General features: G+C 46.5%; 1 protein-coding gene across 5 annotated transcripts; it reads right to left on the bottom strand.

Annotated features, from left to right (window-relative positions):
* Positions 1-4,818: 4,818 nt before the first annotated feature.
* CD33 (CD33 molecule) lies at positions 4,819-17,607 on the bottom strand. Of its 5 annotated transcripts, XM_077981115.1 has the most exons (10): positions 17,278-17,607; positions 16,954-17,116; positions 15,855-16,084; positions 14,680-14,740; positions 14,237-14,617; positions 13,749-14,027; positions 13,475-13,522; positions 9,894-9,978; positions 9,471-9,552; positions 4,819-5,315 (listed from the first exon to the last, which is right to left on the bottom strand). In XM_077981115.1, exons 3-10 carry the CDS (start codon positions 15,885-15,887, stop codon positions 5,145-5,147), a joined length of 1,140 nt encoding a protein of 379 aa, XP_077837241.1. In that variant the 5' UTR covers positions 15,888-16,084; positions 16,954-17,116; positions 17,278-17,607; the 3' UTR covers positions 4,819-5,144. The 5 variants fall into 5 exon arrangements, with proteins under 5 accessions (XP_077837241.1, XP_077837242.1, XP_077837244.1 ...); XM_077981116.1 differs by lacking the exon at positions 15,855-16,084; XM_077981118.1 differs by lacking the exons at positions 14,237-14,617; positions 15,855-16,084.
* Between the last annotated feature and the right edge of the window lie 3,746 nt (positions 17,608-21,353).

The raw sequence follows: 21,353 nt of genomic DNA, 5'->3' as shown, positions 1-21,353 counted from the left end.
GATACAGGGTTAGAGGTGAGTATCAGAAAGCTCCCATTGCTGATGGTTTTGGTGATGGACTGGGTGGGGTGAGACTGGAGCCCAGAGGCTGGGGAAGAGGCTTTTGTTATGTTCTGGGGAAGAGAGGTCAAGATGGGACCTGGATCTGAGAGTAAGGGGAAGCGTACAGGCCAGGAACTTGGTGACTTACAGGAATGGGTGAAGAGGGAAAGGGAGAAGTGAAACAAAACTCTGGCCATGGAGACTTAAAATAGGCTTTATATGGCTGGGCGAGGTGGCTCACGCCTGTAGTCCTAGCACTTTGAGAGGCCAGAGTGGGCGGATCGTCCAAGGTCAGGAGTTCAAGACCAGCCTGGCCAACATAGTGAAACCCCGTCTCTACTAAAAATACAAAAAATTAGCTGAGTGTGGTGGCAGGCGCCTGTAATCCCAGCTACTTGGGAGGCTGAGGCAGGAGAATTGCTTGAATCTGGGAGGCAGAGGTTGCAGTGAGCTGAGATCACTCCATTGCAGGCCAGCCTGGGCAACTAGAGTGAAAAACTCTATCTCAAAAAAAAAAAAAAAATAGACTTTATACTTATCTTTTGCTATCTTGCACATCACTTTTCCCCGTGACCAGAGGGTCACCCATGTAATCAGGGCGCAAGTAGGAAGCCTGGTGCCACAAGGATATAGCTGGAAACCTGTAGGTCATTTAGTGAATCAAATCATTACCTTGAAGAATTTGGCCGGGGGCTGAGTTCACTTTGACCAGCCCCCAAGAGCTGGGGACTTGGCATGCATCAGCCACTCTGTCAAGCATTGATTCATTGAATTCTCAGGATGAACCAATGAACTAAGTGGTGCTATTATCCCCATTGAACAGATAAGCAAATGGAAGTAGCAGGAGGTTCAGTGGTGAGACAGGTGTTCAGATCCTGGAGGTCTGCCTTGAAAGCTTAAATTATTATTATTATGTTTTATTGAAGTAAAATTTGTATTACATACAATGAACCATATTAAAATGAACAACTCAGTGGCATTTAGTACACGCACAATGTTGTGTAACCACAACCTCTATTTGGTTCTAAACATTTTCATTGCTCCAAAAGGAAAGCGTGTACTCACTAAGCAGTCACTGCCCTCCTCGAAGCCCCTGGCAACCACCAATCTACATTCTGCCTCCAGAAATATACTTCCTATTCTAGACATTTCATATCAATGGAATCATATGATACGTGATCTTTAATGTCTGACTTCTTTCACTTGGGTGATGTTTTTGAAGTTCATACACGTTGTAGCATGTATCCGTACTTCGGTCCTTTTTTTAATGACTGAATGATATTGCATTGCGGGAATATACCAGATTTTGTTTATTCCTTCATTAGTTGATGGACATTTGGGTTGCTTCTAATTTTTGGCCACTGTGAAGGAAGTGAAAATTTTAATTGCTGCCTTCGTTAAGACAGTTTTAACAGATTCTAGATCCTGGGATATAGCTGTGGTCGAGAGATGGATGGGAACCTGTGGGATCCCGGAGGAGGGAGTTTCAGATTTGTCCCAGGGTAGTGCAAAGTTGAAGGATGTTTCATACTGGAGAAGACCTTGTATTTGGGCCTTGAGGTATTTCATACTGTGGCCAGTGGAGCTCACAGTCCCCAGAGGAGAAGGAGCCGGGAGAAGGGAGGAGGAGGACAAGGTATAAACTCATCAGATTTCAGGAAGTGGTTCAAACAGTGATCTTTTAGAGGAACAGGCAGAGAGGAACCTAAATTGGGATCTGAGAGATTGGAGAAGGGCAGGAGGCCTGTTTTACAAGAAACCATGAATGTAGGCCAGAAACTGTGTCTTTAGACAGGTTAGAACCAGGCACAGGGGTGTGATGCTGTCCTTGCTCAATGAGATAGACTGAATGCTTATGTCCCCCCATATTCATATGTTAAAGCCTAATTGCCAGTGTGATGGTATTTGAAGGTGGGACCTTTGGTAGGTGATTAGGTCATGAGGGTGGAGCCCCCATGAATGAGATTAGTGCCCTTATAAAAGTGACCTCAGAGAGCTCCCTTCCCTGCCTTTCCGCCATGTGAGAACACAGCGAGAAGGCATTGTCTATGAATCAGAAAATGAGCCCTCATCAGACATGGAATCTGCTGGCCCCTTGATCTTGGACTTTCTAGCCTCTAGAACTGTGAGAAATAAATTTCTATTGTTTATAAGCCACCCAGTTTATGGTAGTTGGCTACAGTAACCCAAACAAACTAAGACACCCAGGCATTGAGTACCAAGTGCCATGACTGTAGATGGGAGTCCTCACCCCTCTGGATGGGGAACCTGGAAGACAACCACGCTTAAGGAAAGATGAGTCCAGTTTGGGGTGCATTGAAAGCATGGAGCCTGTAGGTCATTCAGGGAGAGATGTGCAGGAGAATATAGGAGATTAGAGCTTAGGAGAGAGGCCTGGGCTGGAAATGTAACTTTTGAGGCCTCATCAGAGTCCAACCTTGTGATTCCCACCTGGATGGAGTTCAGGTCATGTCAAAGATTTACTGGAGTACACTTCATGTGCTGTGTTCCAAGGCTGGGCTCTAAAAATACAGGGCTGGACATAGTACATTTCCTGACCTGGGGAAGCTGACGGTTTGGAGATCAGAACTAGATACTAATAAGGATAATCTTATAAAAATATAAATGTAAATTTGATTGAAGAGTAACATTCATGTAGAAAAGGGAACACATCACAAGTGTTTTACTAAAAAAATTTTCACGGAGTGATGACATCTGGGCAATTAGTAGCCAGATCAAAAAAAAAAAAAAGATCCTGGGCTGGGTGCAGTGGCTCACACCTATAGTTCCAGCACTCTGGGAGGCTGAGGCAGGAGAATTGCTTGAGCCCAGGAGTTCAAAACCAGCCTGGCCAACATGGAGAACCATGTCTCTACACAAAATTGAAAAAATTAGTTAGGCGTGATGGTGCACACCTGTAGTCCCAGCTACTCTGGAGGCTGCCGTGGAAGGATGGCTTGAACCAGGGAGGTCAAGGCTGCAGTGAGTCATGATGGCACCACTGCACTCCAGGCTGGGTGACAGAGAGATTCTGTCTCAAAAACAAACAAACAAAAACCCCCCAAAGAACAGATTCTTACCAGAATCTCCCAGAACTCCCTAATGTCCCCTTCTAGTCGTTACTAACAACGAGCCCCTGACCTCCGCCCCTCTGGTCACCAGTATCTAGACTTTGAACACCAAAGATTAGTTATGAGTGTTTCTAAACGTTATATCAAGTACATCACATAGTATGTACTTTTTGTATCTGGGTTCCTTCACTCAACATTATATTTCTAAGATTCATACGTGTTGTATGCAGTCATTATTTGCTTCTTCCATTGCAGAAATAATCCTTAATTTATTTATCTGTGTTACTGTTGATTGGTATTGGGTAGGTATTATTTTCAGCCGTTACAATTAGTACTGCTATGAACATTCTTGTGTATATTTGAAGAACATTTCTATGTATTTCTGTTGGGTATGCACCTAGGAGGGGTTTGTAACCAGAGGAAACCTGTGCTGCTCCAGCCCCACCTCTGACATCTGCAGGGCTGTCCCCTCCCCAACACACTCACCCTCCCTCCCCAGGATGGGTCAGGTCCCTCAGCCAGCAGTGCCCTCACTGCCCCTACACCCTGGGCAGTTGCCTCCCATCTATGGGGCGGAGCCGCCTGGGGGTCTGGGCTGGGTGAGGTGGACCCTGGAGGGGCACCCGCCACTCCCATGGGCAGGGGAGGCAGAGGCAGGCACAGCCTGGCGGGGTCGGGGCTTGGTCTCCCAAAGTGTTGAGATTGCAGGCGTTAGCCACCGTGCCTGACCCAGGCATGCATTTTTTTTTTAAGCAACACTAGAATCTTCCATTTGTTTATCTAAAGGGCATTATGAGCTTATGGCATAATGCTTTCACCCCCCGTCATGGTTTGGGTGTTGCTGATGAATTTGGGGCTGGTTTTCTTAAACTGATTTTTATCATTTTAACTGGGCTTTTTAGGAGGATGATTGTGAGCTTCTTCTTTCTGCCGTCTCAATTTGGACATCTACCTCTGAGGTCATTTGGAAGGATAAAAATATGGTAGCCTGATGATGACATGGTGACAGCCCTTCTTGGAGAGGGCATGTGGATTCAAACAGACAGGGAGGAGTGCATCAGAATGGCGTCCATAGAGTGTAGGGTGTGGCAATGGAAGAGTAGACTGAGCGGGATTCAGAACAACATAGAATAGAGGTTAGCACACCACAGCCCGTGGGCTGCCTGTTTTGATAAATAGCATTTTGTTGGAACATGGCCATATCATTCATTTTCAGATTGTCTGTGTCTGCTTTGGTGCTACAATGGCAGAATTAAATAGTTGCAATTGAGACCATATTGCTTGCAAAACTGAACATGTTTACTATCTGGCCCTTTGCTAGTACTGGTTGACCATCTCTGACTTAGAATGTCACATTGAGAAGCTTCAAATTATTCTTGTGGGTTGGGGATCTAGGGAACTATTTTGACTATGGTCAGCTCTGAGTTTTAGAAAATTCCCCAAATGCTAATATGTGATTTTCCCTGTAGCAGGACATAAAGAAAGCAGAAATCTTAGTAGGGGACAGGTGGGATGGAAAGGGAAGATTCAGGAGTAGAGAGAGATGATGTTGGAGGGCAAGTCAGTGAAGAAATAGATGGTGGGGATTTGAGCAGCAAGTGAGATAGACATGTTGCTGATATAGTTCCAGGGATCAAATATCACTAATGACTTCTGTTCAACGGGGAAGGAACCAGTATGCACCAAACTCTCACTACACAAGGACTGGCGTTTTCCACGTGTACCTTTATTTAATGCTCACAGCATCCCTGTGAGATAGGACTTCTTGTACCTATTTCACAGAGAAGTAAATGGAGACATGGAAGGTTAAGGAGCTTGTGTGACATCATACACTTAGCAAATGAAAGAGCACAGATTTGATTCCACGACTCTGCTTACAAAGTCTAAGATGATGTCAATATAGCAGGAAACTCACATAATGTCTATAAACCCATTGCCTGTGGGGTGTTAAATCTCCAAGAATCCGCCTTTGGTCCCCGACCTGTAGAGGATGTGAATCTTCTACGTGAGCCCGATGCTTTTGTGGGTTCCTCACTGGGTCCTGACCTCTGAGTATTCGGTGGAGGTGTCCTCAGAAGGATTCATCCCATGAAAGTTGAGGGAAGCGTAGTGCAGCTCCTCATCCATCTCCACAGTAAGGGTGGTACCTGAACAGCCTGAGGTTTCAGTGGCGCCATGTAACTTGGACTTCTTCTGGTGTTTCTTATGGAGAGGAAAGAAGGGGGTTAGAGCAGGGCAGTGAGGAGGAGGACCGGGAGAAGGCAAGGAGGGTCAATGAAGTAAAATGAACATTTATTCACTCTTTCATTCTTTCATCAAATGTTTATTAATTAAGGCTTTACTTATTCGTTACCTAACACATGTAGCATGTATTGATTGATTCCCAATTCTCTTCAATATTCACAGAGACTAATGTGGAAAAATTATGGCCAGCTACACTGACATCATCTTTGGCATCTATTATTTTGTCCATTTTACAGACCAGGAAACTAGCTCTCAGAGAGCTTAGGTAATTTCCAAAGTCACACATCTGTTGACCCTGAACTCAGTCCCAGGTCTCTGGTACCTCCTCTGTGCTGGGAACTGGATCCTCAGGAGGGAGCAAAGCAGAGCAGGAGCCCTGTGATTTCCAGTACTGCAGGGGATGAAGACAGAAACAGACTGGTAATTGCAAATTGTGACAGTGTGCAGCTGAACACGAGAGAGTAGAATGATGGAGGTCTGATAAAACTCAGCCTTTTCCTTGTGGAGCTCATGGTGTGGTAGGTGGAGCTATGGGAATGTAGTTAGTTCAAGTGGTGCAAAGCTCTATACAAACAGGGAACATGGTATCCCAAGAGACACAGGAGCAGATGCTGGAGAATTGGCAAGTCTACAGGGTACAACCATTTTCTGGTGCAGGCCCATTGCTTGTTTCTAGATTTGGTGCAGTGTTTCTCAAAAGAGTCCTTCACCTCACAGATTCTGCCTCCTCTCTTCCCATTCTCTCTTGAACTCTCTCTAGTCAAGGGATTTTTCTCCAGTAGAAGATCAGATCTGCTTTGCTGTCATATCGCTTAGCTACATTCAAATAGCCATTTCTCAGATTGTATCTTACCAGACTTACCAGCGTTTGAAACAAATGACCAACCTCTCCTCCGTGAAGCCCCATCTTCCTTTGGCCACCAACACTAGAGTCTGTAATTTCCTGGTCATTGGCTCCTACTCATTCTCAGCTTTCTCACCATTTACACCTCATCTCCCTAACATTCGATGCTGGAGGGTTCCAGGGCTGTGTCTGTGGACCTCTTCTCTTCTTTGTAGATTCATCCATTATTGGATGTTGATATGGAAGCCCCCAACCTCTGTGTCTCCCACATGGATCCCTCTTCTGAGTTCCAGACACTTGCCTGCTACTTGTCATCTCCACATGGATGTCTCAGAGGCACCTCAAACTTACAGTAACCAAAATAATGTTTGACATACACTTGAAAATATACTTCTCTTTCAAGGTTGGTGATTTTCATCATTGGCAGTTTGATTCTTTAAGTTTGAATTCTGAGTAAGTCACGTGAACATCATCATTGGCATCTATAGACATCTATAGGGGGTCTTCTTGGACATCCATGACATCTATGATATCTGTGGAGCCACCTATGACATCTGAGACCCTTACCGAGCAGAGCCCATGAGCTATCTTTGCTCCTGCCTTGCATGCACTCCATCACTGCATTTGCAAATACTGTTGACTCCACCTTCAAGACGTATCCGGAACCCAATTTCTCCACACCAGATTCATCATTCTTACTTGGGACTAAGTCTGAGTCAGTCATCTCTTGGCTTGATTATCCGTGTATCCTCTATTCTGGTATCTTCTCTTCTATGCTACGTACTAGAGTTTCTCGCAGAGCAGCCAGAGTCACTCCCACCAAAATGAGTGTCAGTTCATGTCACTCTTCTGCTCTAAATGCATCGATAACTATGATGGACTTAGGACCCTGCAATATTTGCAGCTTCTATGTCTCTTCAACTTCATTTCCTACCTGCCATTGTTCAGTCCACACCCCACCCCCGACACTGCCTTATCCACACTGTCCTACTTTGTTTCTCTAAAACGTCAGATGTGCTCCAGCCTCAGAGCCATGGTACTCGCTGCTTCCTCGATGATTCTCTACTGCTCACACTGTACCCATTTTCTTCCTGCAGCTGTTTGCCCAAAGGCCACTCTTTGGCCCCCAGGACTGTCCAATCCATCCTCCCATTTCATTTTCTGCCATAGCACTTATTTCATGCCTATTTCATGTATATTTGCACTATTTATTTGTTCATTATTTTCATCCCTTTTCCCAATAGATGTTAAGCCCCTGATAGGAGGAATACTTTATATTTGTAAAATACATGTTTATAAAAATACAGAATGGCACAAGGGCCTAGAACAACTGGCAAATGGGATTATATAGATATTTGCAGAATGAATGAGTGCTTATTGACCCTGTGTTAAAAAACTTTACTGTGGTGTTCACTTTAGTCAGAGTTAAATAAATTAAAAAAAAAAAATCAGAGCTTGAAGGATGCACTGGGGTTGGGCAGGTAGCTACTAGGCATATGAGGAGGAAGGAACAGCTCAGCAATGATTCTGAGATCAAAAAGCTTGCTCTGCTTGAGGTGATTGAGTGGCTAATGTTGGGGGAGCGTAGCACTGAAGGGGACTCTGGTTTTCCTGCTCCAAATGCCAGACCAAGTTGTTGGAATGCCAGCCTTTCAGGAGTGTGGAGAAGCAGTGCATTTCAAACTTGGGAATGAGGGGACGATGATCTTTTAGGGAGGTAATGTTCTGGAGAGGAGAAATGGGAGGTGAGGCTGCAGCAGAATAAGGAGTAACAGGGGATCTCAGCTCAGAAGGAGTGATTGTGTTAAGCTGTGTTCAGAGGAAGCTCAGACATGCATCGTAGCATACTGGCACAGGAAGAAGAGATGGAGGACTGGGGCAGGAGGGGGCCATGTCTCTGGTTGGGTAATGGGGACGAGAGTACCATTAGTGAGACAGAGAACCAACCAGGAGAAGTATATTTAGAGGTGTGTCAACCAAGTGTTCCTGATGTTCCGACATCTGGGGCATTGCTGAACCTTGAGAGACTACCTCTCCCAGGGATAGTAGATTTCTAGAGCTAATAAAGGGCTTGCATATAAGTGCACGTTTCGTGTGCAAACCAGTCAATCTAAAGCCCACACTACCAGCTGGATCCTTTATTGAGCTCTTACACTCCAGGCCACAATCCCCCTTAATAAACCCAGGGCCACGTACCAGACAACTAGACACAACTCCTATACCCCAGAGTCTGCTGAAATTGTTCAAAGTAGCCAATCCTAAACCTGCCTAGCTTGCTTACCCTAGTCTTACCCATTATTTTCGATGAAAGCCACAGTAAAGGCTCTGGTCCCATTTTCCCCTTGCTCCCTCTGCTTCCTGACTGACCCTGGTGCTTTTCTATATGGTCTTGCATGGTGTGGTGCACCCTCTCCTCTTGGGAACAGTGAATAAGAAACTATCTTTTTTTTTTTTTTTTCTTTGAGAGAGAGTCTTGCTCTGTTGCCCACGCTGGAGTGCAGGGGCACGATCTCGGCTCACTGCAAGCTCTACCTCCCGGGTTCACACCATTCTCCTGCCTCAGCCTCCCAAGTAGCTGGGACTACAGGTGCCCACCACCATGCCTGGCTAATTATTTTGTATTTTTAGTAGAGATGGGATTTCACCGTGTTAGCCAGGATGGCCTCAATCTCCTGACCTCATGATCCATCCAACTCAGCCTCTCAAAGTGCTGGGATTACAGGCATGAGCCACTGCGCCCGGCCAAGAAACTGTCTTTTCAATGGCCATAATCTCCTGATCTGTTGGCCTCAACATACCTGAATAACATTAAAACCTACACTGTTGGGGCCAGGCATGGTGGCTCATGCCTGTAATCCCAGCACTTTGGGAGGCCTAGGTGGGCGGATCACGAGGTCAGGAGATCGAGACCATCCTGGCTAACACGATGAAACCCTGTCTCTACTAAAAATACAAAAAATTAGCTGGGCATGGTGGTGGGTGCCTGTAGTCCCAGCTACTCGGGAGGCTGAGGCAGGATAGTGGCTTGAACCTGGTAGGCGGAGCTTGCAGTGAGCCGAGGTTGTGCTACTGCACTTCAGCCTGGGTGACAGAGCGGGACTCTGTCTCAAAAGAACAAAAACAAAACAAAACAAAAAAACTTACACTGTTAAACAGGAGGAAAGACAATAAGCTCAGTTCTGGAAATGCTGAATGGGGCATGACTGTGGGCCATGTTGGGAGGAGGTGTCTGCAGGGCATCCTGGATGCCAGCATGCCCCATCACTCACCGAGGATGTTGGCCCTGTGGCGGGGTGGGTGTCGATCCTGCCCACTGCTGTCCTGGCTGCTTTCCTCCTGTGAGTCTTCACTCTGATGGGAGACACCAGGGTCTTTGAGCCTGGTTTTCTCAGGCTGTGGGGCCATTGTTATGAGCCTGGAATGAGGGACTTTGGCAGGTAAGGGGTGGAATTAATCCAGGAGCCTTCAAACAAAACTTAGTAACAAGGTCTTCCTCTACCTCCCACTCCTTGGACATCTGAGACCAGGGCCCTAGCATAGACCCATGCCTAGCCCAGTGGCTACAGGCTAGATTCTGTAGATTACCACACCCCCTGCCCTTTCTCCAGCCCTCACAGCCCCTCCAGGACCCTTCTACACGAGGTCCATCCTCTCCACCTCTGGTCCACGCCTGACCCAGAGAAAATGCTCACGTGAAGAAGATGAGGCAGAGACAAAGAGCGAGCAGGACTGTGACACCAGCTCCCCCGATGGCTCCCTGAACCACTCCTTGTTTCCCTGCAGACAAAAAAGACATGGGGTGAACTCTAATCTGGATAAACAGGTATGTGTATCCTCCTCTCCAGCATGTAGAGAGGGATGACTTCACCTCCAAAATGGGGTTTGGCTCCTAGATCCTCCCATCCATCATAGACATGAATATTGACCATGACCGTGAGACGAAGTACACAGTACACCTGACACCTCTTGTCCCACCTTCTCTCTCCAGTGCACAAAACACCATCTCTCCTAGGACCCAGGTTCCTCTCCACCCTCGGTCTCTCTGAAATGAACCTCAGAAACGGCCACTGAAGGACTGTGAAGCTCTGAGCCTCTTGGATGACAGAGAGAGAGAGAGAGAAAGAGAGAGAGAGAGAGAGAGAGTAAGCACTGGAATGCTGATAGGCCTTGTCTCTTCTTTCTTCCCACTGGCCCCATCACTCAGGGTCAAAGGTGCTCCTTTTGGCCTTCAAAAGTGCCTGGAATCAGGGTGGGGCAGGGAGGTGGTTCTCAGACCTTCTTAGACCCAGATAGTTCTCCTGGACCTGCCTGGCTGTACCTTCTAGATCCCAACACTCAGAGTCAGGGGCGTTTCTCTGAGCATCATCTGTCAACAGTTTGATGACAACTACTGAGGGAACTATTCCTGCCCTCACTGGGTTCACTGTCCTCTGAGGGACCAGGCCATTATTAATTGGAATAAGGCAGTGGAGTGAGCACTTTGGACAGAGGTCAGGGGTAAGGGTTGAGGTATGGACAATAGAAAAAAAAAAAAAATGCCCTAAAGAGATTTTTGGGGAAGTGTGACTATTCTATATGATACTCTCATGGTGGATTCATGTCATCATACATTTTTTAGAAACCTGTAAAATGTACAACACCAACAGTGAACTTTAATGTAAACTATGGGCTTCAGGTGACAATGATATGTCAATGTAGGTTTATTGATTGTAACAAATGTACCATTTTGATGGGGGATGCTGATGGCCAGGGAAACTATGTGTAAGGGTAGAGGGCATATGGGAAGTCTTTGTACCTTCTGCTCAATTTTTTCATGAAAAATAAAGTTCATTTATAAATGCTCCCAAGATGTTCAGCGACTAGAAGATTCCACTCAATTTTGCTGTGAAACGAACACTACTCTGAAAAATAAAACCTATTAAAAAAATGCTCCCATTGGAGCAAAATGGCTGACCAGAGGTGCCTGGAACTCATCCTCCCCCATCCCCCCGGGCAGGAAAGGGCCAAGGCAATGAATAAACAGCAGAGATTTGAGTGGAGTGTCGAAGGCAGAGTACTGTAGTGCAGCAGGGGAGTGGAGAGTTACCTGTGGTAATTGGAAGCCCAGGAGGGCAGCATGGAGGCACCCAGACTTTGCAGCTCCCTCTCCCCAGCCCAGATTGGTTTGTCCCAGAGACAGGAAGGATTTCCCCTTGTAGGGAAATGAGAAGCAGAAGAATACAACCAACCCCCAGTGCCCACTGCAGATACCTACATTCCTTACTACAGGTTAATCCTGCAGTCCTCACAAGCTCTGAGCACCGTTGGAAGAGCTGCCAGGAATTCATGCAGCTGCATGGTTCTGGATTAGGAGCACACGGTGTGCACTCCCAACTCCCTAACCAGCCCCTGTGGGCAAGCTGCTGCGACACAGTACCATCTCGAGACCACAGCCGTCTCTGGAGTGTACCCTCCTCTGGGGGCCAGTGGCCACACACCTCTTCATCACTGTAACTCCATCTTCGTTCCACTAAGCCTGCAGTAATGGCTGAATACCACAATTAGAGCTGCATGGAGCCTGGGCCCAGGATTGGCTGGAACTCTGGTCCTGAACAGCAGAGAAACCAATCCCTGCTGCCTGTACTTCCAGCTGGAGGAAGAGTCTTATGGTCCCACTCAGTCTCTTCAATAAATGATGCTGGAAAAACTGGTGCCATATGCAGAAGAATGAAACTAGACTCACACCTCTCATCCTATGCAAAAATCAATTCAAAATGGATTGAAGACCTTAATGTAAGACACAAAAATATAAACATACTAGAAGAAAACATAGGGGAAATGCTGTAGGACATTGGTCTGGAAAAATATTCTATGAGTAAGACCTCGCAAGCACAAGTAACAAAAGCAAAAGCAAATAAACAAGATAATGTCAAGCTAAAAAGCTTCTATGCAGCAAAGGAAACAATCAACAGAGTGAAAAGGCAACCTACAGAATAGGAGAAAATATTTGTCAGCTATTCATCTGACAAATGATTCATATACACAATATACAAGGAACTCATGCATCTCAATGGCAAAGACACCCAATCTGATTTAAAAATGGGCAAATTATCTGAGTAGACATTTCTCTAGAGAAGATATACAGATGGCCAACAAATATATGAAAAATGCTCAGCATCACCAATCACCAGGGAAATGCAAATCAAAACCACAATGAAGTAACGTCACCCCAGTTGGGAGGACTATGATAAAAAAAAAGATGAAAATTAACAAATGATGGTGAGGATGTAGAGAAGAGGGAATTCTTAAATGCTTTTGACCAGAATGTAAACTAGTATAACCACTACTAGTATATGTAGTTTTTTTTCCTCAAAAATATACAAATAGAACTACCATATGATCCAGCAATCCCACTACTGGGCATTTATATAATGGAAAGGAAATCAGTATATTGAAGAAACGTCTGCACCTCTGTGTTTATTGCAGCAGTAACCACAATAGGAAGATATGAAATAAACCTAAGTGTCCAACAACAGATGAATAAATAAAGGAAATGTGGCATATATACACAATGGATTATCATTCAGCCATAAAAAATAATGAAATCTTGTTATTCACTATAACATAGATTGAACTAGAAGACATTATGTTAAATGAAATAAGCCAGGAACACAAAGTTAAATACCACATGTTCTTACTCATAAGTGGAAGCTAAAAAAAGTTGATTTCATGGAAGTAAAAAGTAGAACAGAGAATAATAAGGGCTGGGAAGGTTAGGGGAACAATGATAAGGAGAGAGATTTGTTAAAAGATACAAGATCACACTTGGAAAGGAAGAGTAAGTTCTGGTATTCTATACCACTGTGGGATGACTGTGGTTAAAAATAATAGATAGTTTCAAATAGCTAGAGAGGGGATATTGAATGTTTCCAACACAGTGAAATGATAAATGTTCAAAATGACGGATATGCTATTACCCTGATCTGATTACTATATGTTATTAGTATTGAAACATCACTATGCCATCCATAAATATGTACTATTATTATGTATCAATTAAAAATAAAATACCCCAAGACATTCAGTGACAGGAGGGAGACAAAGAGCATTATTTGGATGGGCAAGGAGGAAGTTGCTAGTCATCCCCAAATATCCTTATCCAAGGTGTCCGATGTCTACCTGTGTCTAACTGCAGGCCTTGCCTCTGAACATTTGACTCTGAAAGTCCAGATCTGACCAAACGTGACACAGACTCAACCCAGTAACAGCCTCAGGCAGGGAGGCGCCTTCCTACCTGAGCCGTCTCCTAGAAAGATATCAGTTCTTGGGTTCTGTGAAGCATCTAAGAGAGGAAGAGAGGATTTCCTTCAGTTGGGAGTAGAGATGCAATAAGGGTAGGCATTTCCCCTCACTCCTGCCAAAGCCACAGAAATGCAGAAGGGACAGGGCTCATGTCCTTCTAACTGCCGAACTCAGCCAGGTCCCCAGGACACGAAATGTCCCCAGCACCAGCCCATCCTGTCTCCCCTACGCACTCAGGGACCCGAGCATCCTGGCCCAGCACTCACAGGAGACATTAAGCTGGATGGTTCTCTCCGTGGTCACGCCAGCTCCAGGGAACTTCACCTGACAGGTGAGGTTGGTGCCGTGGTCCTGGGGCCGTGGGGTGATTATGAGCACCGAGGAGTGAGTGGTCCTGAGGCCCAGGGAGGTGGGGGCAGCTGACATCCAGGAGAAGATTGGAGGTGTTCCCTGCTCACAGGCCCAGGGCACAGAGCAGGTCAGGTTTTTGGAGTGGTCAGGGTCTAGGGCTCCAGGGATGAGGATTTGGGGCCTGTGGGTCAAGTCTAGTGAGAAGAAGCAGGGGGGGGGATGCAGAATCAAGAGGGAGCGTCCAGGTGAGGGCCTGAGAGAAGATCAACCTCTGGTCAAGCTCCCCTGCTAAGCATGACAGGCTTTACCCCTAAACCCCTCCCAGTACCAGGGTCCCATCCCAGCCCTGCCCTGTAGTACCCATGACCTTCCCTTGTGACCACTTCTGGAGCCTGTGCCTCACCTGTCACATGCACAGAGAGCTGGGTAGATTTGTAACTGTATTTGGTACTTCCTTTCTCCATCCGAAAGAAGTATGAACCGTTATCCCTCCTCCTGGCATCTACGATGCTCAGGGAGCAGTTGTTCCTACTGGGATCCCCAAGGAGGCGGAATCGGCCCTGGGTCTCCTCCCGTACTTCTTGATCTAGCTTGTTTGTGGCCACTGGAGAGTCCAAGGATACAATGGCTCCTTCCCGGAACCAGTAACCATGAACTGGGGAATTCCTGGTGTGGTAGGGTACGGGATGGAAGAAAGTGCAGGGCACAAGGACGCACAAACCCTCCTGTACTGTCACTGACTCCTGCACTTCCAGCCTGACTCTTGGATCCATAGCCAGGGCCCCTGTGGGGAAATGAGGGTCAGCTTGGCCCAGCCCGACAACCCCCCTCCCAGCAGTCACTCACCTGCCCACAGCAGGGGCAGCAGCAGCAGCGGCATGTCTGAGGCTGAGGTTTCCTGGGCTCCCTGTGTGAGCAGAGAACAGGAAAGGAGTGGAGGAGAAGGGCTAGGGGGCCGGATAGGAAGCTGGGGAGGAGCAGGAGACCTCAGCCCTGCATGGAAGAGGAACCTCAGACCCACACGTGCTCAGAGCTTGTCCCTTCCACACAGATTGAACCTCATGGGCCAGAGATGCCAGAGATCCGCCCAGAGAGGGGAGGAGATGGAGCAGAATCTGAGTCTTGCCTCCCAGGAGCACCGGAGCCTGGACCAGTACCTCCGGGGCCATCTGAGACATGCAAACCCCATGTCTAAAATCCTTCCACTCTGAGGTACTTTTCTGTGAACAACTGTTTGCATGGGGGCTGGTCACTGCTGGCCTGGCCCGAGTCACAGGCTCGCCTAGATCCATGGGGTGATTTGTCCAGCAGGATATAGGATTCTATAGGGTCTGTGTGAGTGTCTGGGGCAGAGAAACAAAGAAGAGTCCTAGGTAAAGTGAAGGTGGCAGCCATTCACTAAAGACATAGTGAGTGACAGAGCAGGACCACTGTCATCTCGGACAAACACCGCCACTTTAAGTTCCAACTCCCTTTCTAGCCTCATGCATTTCAAGGAAATCACTTCTCTGCTAACTACCAGCAGCCAGAAAGAGCAGACCGGTGAAACACGGATAAGACAGCTCAGGCACAGAGGGAGGTTGGGGGGAAAGTCTCTTGAGTTATTGCCAAACTTCACTCTCATCCAATGGGCCCTAGTAAAACAGTGGGCCTTAATAAGCACATTCCTTTGCCTTCAGGTGCACTAAGTTGGAAAGCTAAATGCAGACTCAGTGGGTATGCCTGCAGCTGCAAAAAGATGTATGGGAACAGATACACAACTCTCCCTCCCAGATAAGCACAACAAAGAGACACAGAAGCAGTCCAAGCCTCTGATAAACCCTCCCACCCTAAATCCTTAAAAACTCTTAGTCTGTAAGAGAGTGTGCCTCTACCTAACTCAGCCAGAAACTCCTCTCAGGTTTGTTTTCTCTAAAACCTGTCTTGACTGGCGAGCCACCATACATGTTTCTTTCTTCTTTCTTTAATTCTTACATTGAGCCTTTGTGTGTAGGTGGGGCTTGAGAAGAGATGCCACTGACCTGATTCCTGCCCTTGAGATGTTCCCCATCCATAGCCTCATGTCCTCACCACACACACACATATACTGTCTGGATTTAGAGCTGTGAAAAATTGGGAATTTGCCATGTGTCATGGGAGCATATTGGAAAATTTGAAAGAAATTTGACTATAGAATTTTCCCCTGGCAGCTAGTACACTGCTTTGCACAGTGTCGATGACATCTCCAAAATAAGAACTATGCAGCATCTTCCTGTAAAACAAAAGGGAGAACACATGTTCGTTCTATGAACCAGTGCAGAAAAAAACTTTTTTGTGTTCATGCTGCTATTTGGTTCAGTATGGGCAGAAGCAAGTTTTTTTAGAGGCTCATGATATGGATCAACATTTTCATGTAAAAATCTGCTTCTCACAGTTAAATATGGCCCAAAGACATAATATTTCCAGACAACATGAGTGGAATGTACAGAGAAAATTAAACTTTAGGTCCAGCTACGTGGTTGTCCATATCACTCTGTGTAGTATGCATCCAGCAACCCTTGATCCCTGGGACATATTAGTACTTGCCACCTTACCTTTGTCAAATCTCTACACACAATAGTATCTAGATAACTCTTAATTCGTCCTTACTAATAGAGAGGTAGAATCCTCATTTGATATACAACAAATTAAGTCTCCAGTAAATAATATCTGTTGTAAGTTATTTAGCATGCGGCACATAATGGAAAATTCAGTACATTTAGTGCTTTTTTTTTTTTTTTTTAAGACAGGGTCTTGCTCTGTTGCCCAGGCTGGAGTGCACTGGCATGATCACAGCTCACTGCAGCCTTGACCTCCCAGGCTCAAGTGACTCTCCCAGCTCATCCTCCCTAGTAGCTGGGACCACAGGCTCATACTACCAGGCTGGAGTAATTTTTTGTTTTTATTTTTAGGAGAGATGGGGTCTTGCTATGTTCCCCAGGCTGGTCTTGAACTGCTGGGTTCAAACAATCCTCCCACCTTGGCCTCCAAAGTGCTTTGACTATGGGCGTGAGGCACTGTGCCCAGTCACATTTAGTTTTAACAATAAAGTCATACTATGTTCATGGACCAGAAGATCAAATATGAATATGTGAGTCTTACTGTGTTTCTTTAATGAATTTAATGAAGGCCCGAGAACCAAGAGCAGATGGATTTCCCAGCTCCAGAAGAAGGAGCAAGCTCATGCTTCCCTCTAGCTCTTTCCTTCTACGATTCTGTCATCTGATCCTTGGCCCCAGCAGAGTCCCCGCTCCCTGGCTGGAGCCTGAAAGAGAGAGAGAGAGGATGGGGAGGAGGGACCTCTCCTGGGCCCTGTCTCCAACATCCTCCATCCCCACATAACAGCACATCTAAGAATAAAGCGCATGCTCAGTGCAGGTCTACACGAATGAATGCTTTAATAAATGGTGGGGGCTGTTTCCCTACCTTCTTCCTAATTCACACTGCAAAGCTGCCCCTGATGAGGCGTCCCTCGTCCATCTTTTTCTTACGGATGCGTCTGCTTCCTGCGGCAACCTCTGCCGAGGCTCCCACGTATGTCTGTTTCTCTCACTTTTCAGGAGCTCTGAGCGGCCTGTATGTGTGCATCCGTGCTGGCTTATACCAGGTAGAGCCGCAGTCTATTCTCTTCTGCAGACGGAAGAGCAACGTGTGTTTGATTTGAATGCAGGAAGTACGTTTGCTCCCATGTGCTGAAAGATTTTGTGGTAAAACTTCCCTGTAGTGTGGCGCCAAGGGAAGCCCTCTTCTCTCTCTGCAGCAGTTCGTGGGATGACTTTTTTGTTTTTACCAACCTCCCATCCAATACGGAGCAAGCCACGGGAGAACCTCCTGTGATCCTCAACACACGAGAAGTGAATGAGCGAGTACGTCCTCCACCGTCGGGACCAACTTTTACGGGGATTTGTAGAGGCTGTAATTCACAGTATGGCCACCAGAGGGCAGTCATAACCCTTCACTTTCCAGTCCTTTCACACCAAAGACACATCAGGTCAAACGTCATGTGAGACTTGTGCAAACAGCTGGAAATAGTTTTTTTTTAATTGGAGAACGCTGTTAGTGAGCCTTTAGTATTAATTAATTATTAATTTATTATTAACTGTTCTAAATCCTTTACCTACAATAGATCTTTTGAACCTTATGAGAATATGAGAGACAAAAAACACATCACCCCAAGATATGGCTGTAGGAGACCAAAATATGCCACCCCAAGATGTGCCTTTTTGGCATAAAGATTATTTCAAGAGCCTGTAGACACAGGAGACGCTCTGAGAACCAGGGAAGAAGTTCCCTTTTTTATTTTTATTTTTTATTTTTTTTTAATTTTTTTTTGAGAAGGAGTCTCGCTCTGTCGCCCAGGCTGGAGTGCAGTGGCCAGATCTCAGCTCACTGCAAGCTCCACCTCCCGGGTTTACACCATTCTCCTGCCTCAGCCTCCCGAGTAGCTGGGACTACAGACGCCCGCCACCTCGCCTGGCTAGTTTTTTGTATTTTTTAGTAGAGACGGGGTTTCACGTTGTTAGCAAGGATGGTCTCGATCTCCTGACCTTGTGATCCGCCCGTCTCAGCCTCCCAAAGTGCTGGGATTACAGGCTTGAGCCACCGCGCCCGGCGAAGTTCCCTTTTTTAAAGGGAAAATCACATCTACAAAGGAATCTCCAACAGCGAAGGGGTCTCCCTCTGTACCTGGCAGAGAAGACGACTCACTCACGAAACTCTTATCAAGGGAAGAGGCACCCATGTGATCTGCAAAACAAGCCTCGCTGTTGTTTCCTGGTGTGTTTCCCTGTTGCCTTCCGATAACTGGCCTGCCCACACCCTTCTTTCTTTGCTTCTGTGGAAGATGCTATTTAAGCCTGAAGTCAAAGCCACCTCTTTGAAATTTACTCTTTTTCCCTGGGTGTCTCCCATGTGCACATGAGGTATACAGGTTGCTAACCTCTGTTTTTCTTTTAATAAACTTTTGTTACTTGGGTTCTTCCCAACGGAGGACTTTGAAGTTCTGTCACTCATAGTTTCGAAAGATTTTCTTCTTATTTCGAAGGGAAACTTAAACTCCCCACCATCCTAAAAAGAAGTACATGATCTTTTCCTTCCCCCCGCAAATGGCCTGGTTAGCAGGGGAACATATCCAAGTCCTGTGGCAGATGGTATTGGGAAGCTGCTGATTGCCAGTTTCAGGTGTTTTCTATCTATTGGGAGATGGCCATTCTCTGGCACCAGCTGCGACCAATGATTATTTTAGAGAAACAGTGTAACAACCACCTGACTGTCAGCAGATGGCCACCTGACATTGCCGGTAGTGGAGGAGGCAGCCCTCTCCTGCCCTGCTTGTGCTGACTAGCTACCTCCTGTAAGAGCCTTAGTAAATGTAATCCACAGAACATACAACCGACCCATGTAAAGTGTACAATTCACGGGTTTTTTAGTATCATCACAGGATGGTGCCTCATACCAGGCAGAGTCGCAGTCCATTCTCTTCTGCAGAAGGAAGAACGACGTGCCTTTGATTTGAATTCAGGAAGTACGTTTGCCCGACATCACTACAAACATTTTAAAAACTTTTTCATGACCTCAAAAAGAAACCCAGTGCTGATTAGTAGTCACACCCCAATCACCTGTTCCCTCCCAGCCCTGGGCCACTGGACTTTCTGTCTCTATAGATTTGCCTATTCAGGACACTCCGTATAAGAGGAATCGTGCAATTTGTGGTCTTTTATGTCTGTGTGTCTGGCTTCTTTTACGTAGATGATGCGTCCAAGCCTCATCCATGTTGTAGCGTGTGACGGTGCTTCGCTCCTTCCTATGGCTAGATACCTATGTAACAAACTTGCACGTTTAGCACATGTATCCCAGAACTTAAAGTAAAACAAAATAAAATAGTATGTGTTATTATAAAAGCGAAAGAAAAATATATTTCCAAGTACTGCTTGTGATACCCTGTGAATTGAACATTTCTGAGTGGCTCTTTCTGCCTTTCTCCTTCTCTATCTCTCTTTCTCTCTCTGTTATTTCTCAGTCTGCAACACATCATCACATCCCTGCACACCTCGACTCCCCCTCCACGAGCTCCTGTCTGCACAAGTCTGCCCCTGTGCTTCTAACCCGCAGCGTTATTCGTCTAAACAAATGTGAACCTGAATGAGCCTCTCCTTCAAGACGGATCCTGAGTGGCTGACTGGGCCTAAGTTTAAAATAGAGGCAAGCGGCCAATTACTGACTACAGGTCACCCACCTACTCTGACTTCCCTAAAAACCCACACCTTTTTCATCTTCGGGACTTTCAGAGATCACCTGAACCAACCAATCAGAGCTCAGCTGTGTCCACCAATGAGAACTCAGTAAGTTTCAATCCTTCATTTGCATAAACAGACCTGATTGGGAGCCTGGGCAGGACACTAAACCTGACCCTTCCCTTGGCTTGATGGAACACACCCTTCATTTTACACTGGAGTCTCTCTGGTTTGCAAACTGTTAACTGGAATAAAGTCTCTTTCCTGCAAAATCCTTTTCAGAGAACTTTAGTTTATAGTCCTAATAGTGAATGTAGGAATAACCCAAAACTCCAACAAGGACACTGGTTATACGAACTTGGGTTTAGGATTTTACCAGCATGCCCTGCAGCCATCGGAAATGGACTTGCTGAGGAATATTTAATGGTACAAGAGAAGAGTACCCTGTTGAGGGGAAAAGCAGCCGGTCTTAAAACAGGACCAGTAATTTTAAAACTGGGTGAGACTTTCGGGGGCCGCTCTGGGCTCCAGCGTCTGCTTGGTGGCCGCCTCCCTCTAACTGGCCAGTGGCATGGAAGGGACAGAGCCAAGCCCCCGGCCCACTCTGGCCCATCCAGGAGTGCAGCTGCATGATGCATCCCAGTCTTGGCAACTGCAGCAGGCAGGGAGGAGCTGCAGCGCCCGCCGATGCCTCCTGGGCCTCAGATCCTGTCACACAGGACAGCATGCACCTTAGATCCTGAAGAAAAGGCACTAAGTGTTCAAGTGATGTTTAGAAATCATTTGCGAGTGGATCTTACAGATTTGGTGCTAAAGCACCCAAGCGTTATGCATTAGATCCCAATGTGCACTCCTGGGAATTCTTGCACGGCCAGGGTCAGGTGTCTGTGGGTGCCCATCGAGCATCCTCCTCTCCTGACTGAAAATGACAATAACGACTCTTCATCATCCTCATCTTTCTCTGAGGCTGATGTGGCAAATGGGGTCTGGGTCATTGCAACTGCTGTGGCATGATCTGCGCTGTCATGACGTGGCTGCTGCTCTGCTGTGCAGACTTTGTGGTGACGCTTGTCATGCTGCTGCCTTCCAAAGACTTCCGGTATTCTGTGGTCAGTGGCGGTGCTTGCCTGTTGTCCTAGCTGGGAACCACGCTCACCGACCCCAGGGCGGTACCCAAAGGAAAGGCTACAAAAGAATACACGGAGAGTGTGCAGCTGCAGCCCCGAGAAGCGATCTACACCTGCTCCAAGTGCTGCTGTATCAAGCAGA

This window comes from Macaca mulatta, chromosome 19 (genome assembly GCF_049350105.2).
Source record: "Macaca mulatta isolate MMU2019108-1 chromosome 19, T2T-MMU8v2.0, whole genome shotgun sequence".
NCBI lineage: Eukaryota > Metazoa > Chordata > Mammalia > Primates > Cercopithecidae > Macaca > Macaca mulatta.
This window is presented reverse-complemented; position numbering and strand designations above follow the sequence as displayed.